The following is a 10,571-nucleotide window of genomic DNA, read 5'->3' on the forward strand; positions in this document are numbered from 1 at the left end:
TCATGAGTCTTTAGCATCCCATAAATTTCATCAAGAGTTGTTTCATCAAGATTATAGTTGTCTCTTATTATTGTGGCCTTCAAATCCCATCTTTCAGGAAGAGCTAACAGGAACTTAAGATTTGAATCTTCAATATCATACTCTTTGTCAACTACTGACAAATCATTCAAGAGTTTGACAGATCTGTCATACAAATCAGTTAATGACTCATCAGGCTTTGAGTCAAAGTGCTCATACTCTTGAGTGAGTATTGTCTTCCTGTTCTTCTTGATTGAATCAGTTCCCTGACACCTTGTTTCCAAAGCATGGCATATCTCTTTTGCAGTCTTGCAGTTAATTACCCTGTTTGACATGACATTATCAATGGCACTATGCAGCAAGTGTCTTACCTTTGCATCCTTTGCAATCGATGAGATATATTTAGGAGTGTAATCACTTTTCTCCTTTGGTATAGACTTTGCTGGCTGTCCTGCAACTTCCACAGAGAGTTTGGTTGGCATATGTGGTCCTTCATAAATCCTGTCGAGATTATCTAGATCTGTAGCTTCCAGAAACATAGCCATCTTCACTTTCCATATGGAATACTCAGAAGGTTTCAACATGGGAACTCTTATAGTCTCATATCGACTATGACTTACAGTTTTTGGAGGTTCTTCAGTTTTAGTGGGCTTGGTTGGAGTTTCTTCTTCAGACATGATTGATTTTGGATCTTAAACTGTTTGTGTGTTAACAGAAGACTCTGATACCACTTGTTAGGTCACACACACTGTAGAAGGGGGTTGAATACAGTGATTAGCACAATCAAATCGAATATAAGAACTTAAGTAACAGAAAACAGATTTTATTTAACACAATAAACTCTGTTACAATATGGAACTATCCTCTCTCAGTGATGAACAAATTATCACGAGAGCTGCTAGAGTTACAAAGAATAATAACTTCGATAATCGTAACACTTATAGTGTAAACTCTATGCCTGTGTTTATATACTACACAGTTACAAGATAATCTTTTAATTGATATGGAATATAATTCTGCTTCCTAAAATATATCAACTAGTTATCTTTTCTTCCAAGTATTCTATTCTTCATAGAATTCCTTCTTCATGCACAATTCTTTCTGTCTTAGTCTCGGTCTTCTTTCCTTTCAATCAGCCGCCTGCCTTATCTGAAAGTCATCTTAAGTCCTGATATTATCTCCTGATAAATATCTTCTGAACCTTAAGTTCTGATAACTTAAGTTCTGATATCTTAAGTCCTGTCTTCAGTATAAGTGCTGATTTCCAGTTAAGTACTGATTTGTCCTGTTATGTAAGATCTGAAAACTAAATACAAATCATATTACACATGACATTATCAAATATATCTAACATAAGTATCTATCAATACTCAACTCATACGATTCTATTTGGTATACACTTCTATCTACCCTTCGTTTTACCCGAATTCGACTAACGGATTGAAAGTTATGCTAAACTTAAGTAAACGCTGAACATATAGACCGACAGTCAAACAAACAAGTCACATATATCACATAGCACGTCAGACAATCAATGAAATTTCATTTATAAGGAAGCCTCGGGTATTTAATATTATTTTTAAAACATTTTTCGGAGTCAAAACGGGTCTTTGGGTAGATTTTAAAGCAATAAAAAAGGTTCGGTTGGCCACATCTGTCTTCAAAATAATTTTCTAATAATTATCAAGCCTTGAAAACAATTTAAAATAATATTTTAAAGCTCAAAACTATTTTTTGGAATTTTTAAATCATTAATAAATAATTAAATCTAATTAAATAATTAATTAAAATCAATTAATAATTAATTAAATCAATTAATCAAGTAATCTTCGAATTAATTGACTAATTAACTAATTAATTATTAACTAAAATTAATTAACTAATTAATTCAGATTTATTTTTAAATTTAAAATAATTTTTGGAATTTTCAGTAATTAAAAACGAATTTTTATAATTAAAATAAATAAAAAATATGATTTTTAAATAATTTATAAACAGGAATCCTATTTTTGCAATTTCTGGAAAGTTCACGGACCTAACTATTTCTTCTCCAAAACTACATGTACTAAACTGCAAGTTTTATAGGGGTTCGCCGGAAAACACCATTGTCTCGCCGGAGAAGACGATCCAGGGATGCTCAGGCCACTACCACCTCCAGATCACATCTACACAATACCAGGAACACAACCATGCCATCAATTCATTCTAATAATCCCTGAGTTGGCCAGAAATTGGCCGAGAAGTTCGCCAGTTTCCGGCGAGCTCGACGTAAACTTCAAATCACAACTCACTCCTCTACAGACCTCGTCGATTTGCAAACCTTATACGAATCGATTGCAAATTTCATAAGGAACACAACCCACCCCTCTAGAACATCTATCTATCCTGAAATAAGAAACCCCCAAATTCAATCAAGAACATTCAAACGAATTATAAACCCTAATTTCAAAATTCGAAGATCAAACTCAATTTTGAACATGTTATTGAACTCCAAATCAGTCATATAACATATCAAAATCATCAGGAAAACAAGTTCTACAACATGCAAGCATCAAATCATTCAAACAATCATCCGTACAAACATTCATATTTTTAATCAAAATAATTCGAAAATAAATAAAAATATAGAAAATCAACATTTGATTCTGCAGTAAAACGAGTTCTGGAATCTGATAGTACTCCTCAAACCCTTCGATTTGGTTACTCGAGCTTTCCAAACAAAGATCAATAACACCTTCAAAAGCTGGTTTGATTTTTAGAAGATTTTATGAATATATGAATTTTCTCTGTAAAATTCCATAAATACTGTTTGCAAATGATTTTCGGTACGAAATAAAATACGGTAAAGGCTATTTATAATTACGGAAAATTAGTATCCCGTTGGATCATTCCGGATATAAAATAATACGTTTATTTACAAAAACATATCCAAACGGTACCAGTTTTCGGGATAATTATCCAAATCCGTACAATTTGTATTGCGGTCTTGGTCTCAGCACCTGGTTACACGTATTACGAGGTGATAATTATAATAATTTAATAAAAAGATCCCGTTTATCGAAAATACGAGTTTTATTGATTTACAGAAATGAATTTTGTATCGAAAATATTACGCCGGGACCCGCACAGGACAAACCGTACGCCGGATCGAAAAAGTCGAAACATGGAAAATGCTCGGAATATTGCAATTTGGTTAGGAAGGAGTTCTCGGAAGAGTTTCGGGTTATAAAAACGTAAAAACGGGTGAAGTCGATTGGTTCCCGATTATATAAAATAGTTTATAATTACTCGGAAAAAGAATTTATAAAATCCATAAATTTCCTATTAAATCATAAATCAACATAAAAATAAATAGGAAGATATGACAATTATCTATATTTTATTTTGGACATATAAAAATTAAAATACTCAATTTATATTATTTTTAAATATCCAAACACATATACCACTTAACAAATACTTCACAGAATAAATACGGAACATGCATAATATTTATTTATTTGCAAAATAATTACACGATATATCTCAGATATTACATTCGACAAGAAGATCCGTTGATGCTTGCAGCATATTTCCTTGTTGTTGTTGGTTATTTATGTTTTGTAGCTAAAAACGTTATCAGTCATACCAAGGTCTACCTAGAAGCTACGAAATTCATCCCAAAAGCTAAGTTTACTGATCTACCGATTGCTAAGGATTGCGTAATTATAATTAATCCTTGATTATTTATTCATTCACATGTTTATTAGTATTAACCCATATAGTTATTCTTAATTTATACTATGTAATAAAATTTGTATGCTATGAAAAGTTAAAAACAACTTGTTTGCCTTATAATTACTTGAGGTGACTAGTTAATGGAGATTCATGCATGCATTCATTATGATTTACTAGTTTTATAGCCCGTGTGAGTCACGGGCATTCTCTGAACTCACATGTTAATTAATTGTGTACATATTATATAAATGAAATATAAATTAAGTTGCACGATGTATTTTCTTCTATTTTATATCGGATAATTGATATTTGATATTCATAAAAGTTATACTTGATTTATATTTTGAATTCTATAAAGTTATACTTGATTTATATTTTGAATTCTATTGCTGAATTGCCATCATTGAGCACTTGAAAAGATCAAGTTGATTGATTATTCTATAACACGTGCAATGCACGGATATGTTCTAGGTTGCGCGTTTTTAACTGCAGTTATTTGCAGAGTATTCGTGTTGTTTCTAGGTGACATTAACGTATTTATATAAGTAGTTTTTGACTTTTTGGTGTGTGGTTATATCGATGTAAATCAAGTTCTTCGACATTTAACAATAAGCTGAAATAATAGAGAAATGTAGTGGTGTTATTTTCCCGAAATCTGAATAAATATTTTTTTAAATACCAAATATATTTGGATGCTAAAAGTGCGATAAATGAGCAACATGATTGTTGATCTTGACCCGAAGTATGTGTCGTTAGACTAATGATCCCATCAACTTGAAGTATGTGTAATATTAATAATCCTCGAGTTTTTTCAACTATTTTTCTTATATACATGAAAGTTTAATATTTGTTATATATTAATGCGGCTAAAAATTTTTAGTATTATATCATACACATCTTTAAAATTTCAGTCTTTTACGTATAGTTTTAACCTTTTTATGAAAATTATATTATTTATAATAGTTCCCACATTGTTAGAATAAAAAACAATTTCTACTAATCCTGCTTCGATATTCGTAGACTAATTCTATTTTTCTTCTTAAAAATGTATTTAATTTATCTATATAGTGATAAATTATTAATATAAAATAATCAAGTAGAAATAAATGTATGTAATAATGAGAAATAATATTTAATACATGCATATTAAATTAGAGGTAATTAATGCATGCATATTAAATTAAAATAATTATTAACATATAATTATGAGGGGTAATTCAATAATTTTAATATGATTAAATTATCTTATCCAACCCCCTATTTACTCTATTATATATATATATAATAGATTTTCATTAATTCAAATTTTATTACAACAACAAACTCCACGTTTTTATGTATATGTTGTTTAAAAATATATAACTAATATCTTACACCAAAACTTTAGTCGCAATATAACAAAAAATTAAATCAACAACTAAGTAATTGCATATTAAATTTCTTATTATTAGCTGAATTTGTGTTTTTATATAGTTTGTGATTGCATAATTTTTTCTAATAAAATATTCATTATGTATGTATAAATTTGCATTTGGTGCTAAAATAGAATTCTATAGGTATGAATCTAGAAATTACAATTTATATACGATTTCGTTTATATAAAAATAATATAAGTATGTGGTATATAAGAATAAAAAAATGGGTAAAATATTACATATAAAATTATAAGTCATATATGAATAAAAAAAAAGAATAAAAATTTTATTTAGAGATATAGTAAGATTTAAAAAGAGGTGAAACTAAAAGTTTGTAAAACCGAAAACGGGTGAAACCAAATTATCCCTTAAAAGATGGTTTCCTTATTAACTAATAATAACCCTTTTTAAAGGATTCCATTTTATTATTTTAATAAAAATAAAAAAGAATTCTACGGAATAAAAAAGGAAAAAAATGATACACTTAAATTTATAACATAAATTATAAAAGGTGAAACCAAAACGTTGTGGAACTAAAAAATAAGTGAAACCAAAGTATCACTTGAAAATAGGTTTCGTTTATTAATAAAGAAAAATAGTTAAAAATAATATTTATAGAAAACTATAAGTCATATAGTAATAAAAAAAAGGATAAAAATAATTATAAATCATAAAAACTGAAAATAAAAGGTGATAGAATAAAAAATAAGTGAAAATAAAGTATCACTTAAAAAAATTTATTAATAAAGAAAAACGGGTAAAAATAACATATATAGAATTATAAGTCATATAAGAATAAAAAATAATAATAATAATATAAATCATAAAAGTGAAACAAAAAAGTGGACAAGTGATACCAAGATACCACTTAAAAAATTTGGCTTAATAAAGGTTATTAATGCATTGTGTTTATGTACGTGTTATTTGCAGTGTTGTTCACTAATTTAGTCTTTTATTACCGCTCTCCATGAAGGTATGCTAGACAACAATATCGACAGACATTACATTATGCCTTCTTCTCCTAAAAAAACATGGCCAATAGATTTAATTACTTCCGATCAACAATATTTGCATTTATGATATGCCAATTGCCAAATCACACAAATTATATAATTGTACTGAATGAAACAAAGGGGTCATGTTCCCCACCAGCAAACAGAAGCTTCACTTTTTTCATAGTAGAGGAGAAAAAACAACAAAAAGCTACTGCTAGCTGGCTAATGATCTTTCCAATGGAACTGTTCTTCTCCATCTAACAACCCTACTTGACTCTACAAAGTCACTACATATATATGTATATATATCTATCTTAGTTAGATGCCATCAAAATATGAAAACATTGCATACAACATTACTTTTTTTTAGAAGTGGTTAGTTTTTTAGTAGGGCTGGTTTAGTAGACAGCAGCAGCAATAACAGATTCAATCTCACACCATCAGCAAGATGTAGTAAACCAGTGTGATGGGAAGAGCTATCAGCATTCCAAATATAACCCTGCAACAAAATATTTTGTAAATTGTAAGTATTTAACGCAACAAATTCCGATGATTTCAAGAAAATAATTCATCAAGATTTGAGGTCTCACCCAGTGCTTAGTATGTCGGGATGAACATTGTACTCCTTAGCAAAGACAAAAGGGACAATTCCTTGTGGCAGGGCTGCCTGAAAATGGACATTAGAGTAATGTATGTAAAGATGTTGAACTGTGATGCTGTGTAACTAATACTCCAATATTAGGCTATGTATTAAGACACCATTTACCTGAACAATGGCGATATGCAACAGAACTCCTCTCAAGCCAACAACAATTGAGGAAGCAGCCATGACTGCAGGGCCTATGAGAAACCGAACAGCCATAGCAAAGGTCGCAACAGAGTTCCCACATGCAATGATTCTTGGCTGTAATGCCATAAACAGACCTGCAGGCGGTTTCTCATTAGCATCAGTTGTGTTAAATTGGTATTTTAGATCAAGACATTCACCACACTTGCACAGTAATAATCAACTGGAACGTACCAAGACTGAACATTGCCATTCCAAGGCCAGCATCAGATAGAATTGCAATTGATTTTGCAACTATGGCAGGCATTTCCACATCCCATCTAAAGAGGAAAACAGATTAAGCAAATGTTGAGTCACTAATACAACGGGAGAAAACTCTTAAAGTTAGAATCAAATTTTGACATTTGCATACTTGTACGATACCAAAGACCAGGTAAGACCTATGAGGCTGGAGTAGGTGTTGGGATTCCTAATTAGTTTTCGCCACACCATTATCAGAATGAGTCTGGTTATGACACTAGCAGGCGGCATGGCAGTGGGCTTGATTTCCATATTAGCCAGGGACTTGGGATGCAACTCAGTGGTAGAGCTTGAACCAAGCTTTGATAGCATAGGCCCTTCACGTTCAACTCCATTCTGTTTGTTTCCAAAGCTAAATTCATCTCGACGATATTCATCATAATCTGAGTAACATAATATTATTTGATGAATCAGATGCTGACATTGTACCAAGTAAAAAATGAAATCCCAACATCAAGGAACAATATTAATGTAACCTATGCAACAGTAACTGGATCAACTAAATAAACAACAAATCCACAGCATTTGTGGAAATTTGTCAGCAGAGAAGACAAATAGCACCACAATTTAGGGCTTCTAGTATAAGAAGCAACATAATAGCCTAATCCTCAACTTGCAAATACAATATATGCAAAAAAAAAATCAACTACATTTAAAAAATTATACAAGTCACGTAAACGATCAGAACAAAAAAAATATAGTTTTAACAATCAAATATTTTTGAGAATATCCATAACATCTGGAAACATATTCAATATGCACAATTATCCCGATAAACATAAAAATAGCATAAAGGAGTATCTCAGTAAATACCTTTAGCATGAGGAACCCCATTAAGGCCATTGCCATACTCTCCTCCCTTGAAAACATGAATACCTCCTTCAGAAACCGGAGAAGCACTCGAGCTCCAAACAAACATGTGAAGATCTTTACCCCCATCAGCCCCATTAGCCTTCTTCTTTGCTCCAGGCCCAGCAACAGGAGAGAAAATCCCAGCACTAGGAGGTGCAGGATAAGCAACATTACCCTTGGTTTGACTACCATATCCCCCTACTCCACTCTCCTCATCAAACCCCAAATTTCCGTAACTCGACTGCCTAGGACTCACACTACTAGTATTCTTCCCGTTCATCACAGAATATATATCATTATGATTAAAACTAGAACCCCTAGGTGTGGGATTCCTCGACGACTGAAGTGAATAAATCTCAGCATTAGTCAAATTCGAAGGCCTGGGTGTCAAAGAAACACCCGAATGAGGCCCGTGTGACATCCTAGAAAAAATCTCAGACCTCGAACTAGTGGATTTTCTAACAGTAACATGAATCTTCCCATCCTCACCAACCTCAGCCTCAGTTTGCAAAGGCTCCTTACCATCTAAAGACAACACATCATTATCTACTCGAAAAGACGATATCATAGCAGCATTATCAGGAAACTGCTCAGCAATAAGTAACCTAGCACCTCTATACTCAAACAAAAACAGCATCAAAGTGTACCAAATAATACACTGCAACACAACAATCTGAACCATAAGACTCCCTGAGGCCTCACCATACATACCCTTCAACAAAGGTATCCCCATTACAAGAGTATTAGGCAGTGTAGAGAGTGAAAACAAAGTAATAGACCATTCAAGAGAGCCTCTAGCACTAACTCTTGACCAAACAGCTAAAACACCTAAAACTATCAACTTTTGAAGAGTATCAGCAGCTATGAATCTAAAGTTCATGGCATAAGGATTGTTGGTAGATATGAAATGAAATGACAGTAAAGGGACAGCAAAGAGAGCAACAAATCTGTTAATACCTGAGCATTGATCAGAGGTGAATATTTTCCACCATTTCACAGACCCGTAAGCTAAGATCATAGCAACATAAAGTGGGACAACAGCAGTTAAAACATGGTAAAAATCTGAGAGAGTGATCATCTTTCTTGGGCTTAAAAAGGGTTTTTGTGGGTTTTTAGAAATACCCACAAGAGAGAGATAACCAAGAAAACAGTTGAGCAAGCAAGAACTCAAAAGATTCAGTATAATGCTGAGAGAGATATATTATAGAAGTGTTGGAGTGTGTAGTGAGTAATAATATCTTGTATAGAAGAAGATTAAAACCAGCCCACAATATAGAATAGAAGCTAGTTAAGAGAGAGGGTAATGTAGAGAGATAATAATGAAGATGGGACTGTAAGAGCACGCTGCCGGCGAACGGCGTGGGAGCTGATGTGCCGGTGGGGAGAGAGGAGAGAGGAGTGGGAAGCAAAAGAAAGTGATGTTAGTATTTATGAGGAAACAATGGCAGACAAGAGAAGTAAAAGCCACAGTCTTTTGAGTAGCTTTGTAGACTAGTTGTGGTAATAGGTCTTCTTAATCATCATTATGCTGCCAATAACTTATCTTTCCATACTTTTACAAGTCTCTCTGCATACCTGTACATAGAGCTGGCCAAATGGGCGGGTTTGAACCGCTCATTCGGGACCGGTTCGTACGGAAATCGTAAAAAATTTGGACCGAACCGGACCGGTTCAAACCAGCTCGGTAAATTAGGTGAACCGAACACGAATACCAATTTTAGAACCCGGGACCGCACGAGCCCGCACGAGCCAAACCCGCACGAGTCGCACGGCAAGCCAGCTCGCACAGCCCGCACGAGCCCGCACAGCACGCCCGCGGGTGGGGGTCACGCGCCAACGTCTTCCTCCCTGCTCTGCTCCCTGCTCTTCTTTCTGCCATGACTGCAACGTTACACTCTGATTTCTGCAGGTTAAAGTTACACCTGACTCCACCTCCAACTTCAAGGCTCCAACGGTACTCTAATTTCCTTATAAATATATACATACAAACACAACTTTTATTCACAGTTTCTTCGACCTCTCTGTTTCTCTCAATCTCAATTTCTCCGACTTTTTTCTCCTTTCTCCGACTTCTTTCTCATTTCTCCATCTACAAACATAACCCATTTGAATATAAAATTTACAATTCAATCCCCATTCGCAATTTTCAATTCAACAACAAAAATTCGAATATTAAAAAAAGGTAACAGATATTCGCGAACAGGAAAATGGAACAGGGAAGAGGGAGCATTTCTTCTCAAGGTTCAACCCCATCGGCTTCGATGCTCCCGCCTCGACTCGGATCCACGTTTAATACCGAAGAAGGTATGTTATTTTCCTGTCGATTTTAACCAAAAACTATGGGTTTCTGCTTCTGTGATGTTAGATTTTGTGTGTTTTGTATTGTATATATAAGGCGGCGCCACGGCGGTTTTGATGTTAGATTTTCTGCTTCTGCTTCTGTTTGTTGCCTTGAGTTGTTGTCTGTTGCCTGTCTGTTGGTGTACT

At 33.3% G+C, this 10,571-nt stretch overlaps 1 protein-coding gene across 1 annotated transcript; it reads right to left on the reverse strand.

Annotated features, from left to right (window-relative positions):
* Positions 1-6,238: 6,238 nt before the first annotated feature.
* On the reverse strand, positions 6,239-9,573 carry LOC141707835 (putative auxin efflux carrier component 1b). Its single transcript, XM_074511218.1, has 6 exons — positions 8,046-9,573; positions 7,345-7,615; positions 7,167-7,252; positions 6,912-7,069; positions 6,736-6,812; positions 6,239-6,644 (listed from the first exon to the last, which is right to left on the reverse strand). The coding sequence occupies exons 1-6, from the start codon at positions 9,160-9,162 to the stop codon at positions 6,578-6,580; spliced, it is 1,776 nt and encodes a 591-aa protein (XP_074367319.1). The 5' UTR covers positions 9,163-9,573; the 3' UTR covers positions 6,239-6,577.
* Between the last annotated feature and the right edge of the window lie 998 nt (positions 9,574-10,571).

Source organism: Apium graveolens, chromosome 2 (genome assembly GCF_009905375.1).
Source record: "Apium graveolens cultivar Ventura chromosome 2, ASM990537v1, whole genome shotgun sequence".
Taxonomy (NCBI): Eukaryota; Viridiplantae; Streptophyta; class Magnoliopsida; order Apiales; family Apiaceae; genus Apium; species Apium graveolens.

Coding starts and splice junctions, on each gene's coding strand:
- LOC141707835 (XM_074511218.1), bottom strand. CDS start 9,162: ATGATCACTCTCTCAGATTTTTACCATGTTTTAACTGCTGTTGTCCCA. Junction 7,616..8,045: donor TGGGGTTCCTCATGCTAAAG/GTATTTACTGAG, acceptor TATGTTACTCAG/ATTATGATGAATATCGTCGA. Junction 6,645..6,735: donor CCCGACATACTAAGCACTGG/GTGAGACCTCAA, acceptor ATTTTGTTGCAG/GGTTATATTTGGAATGCTGA.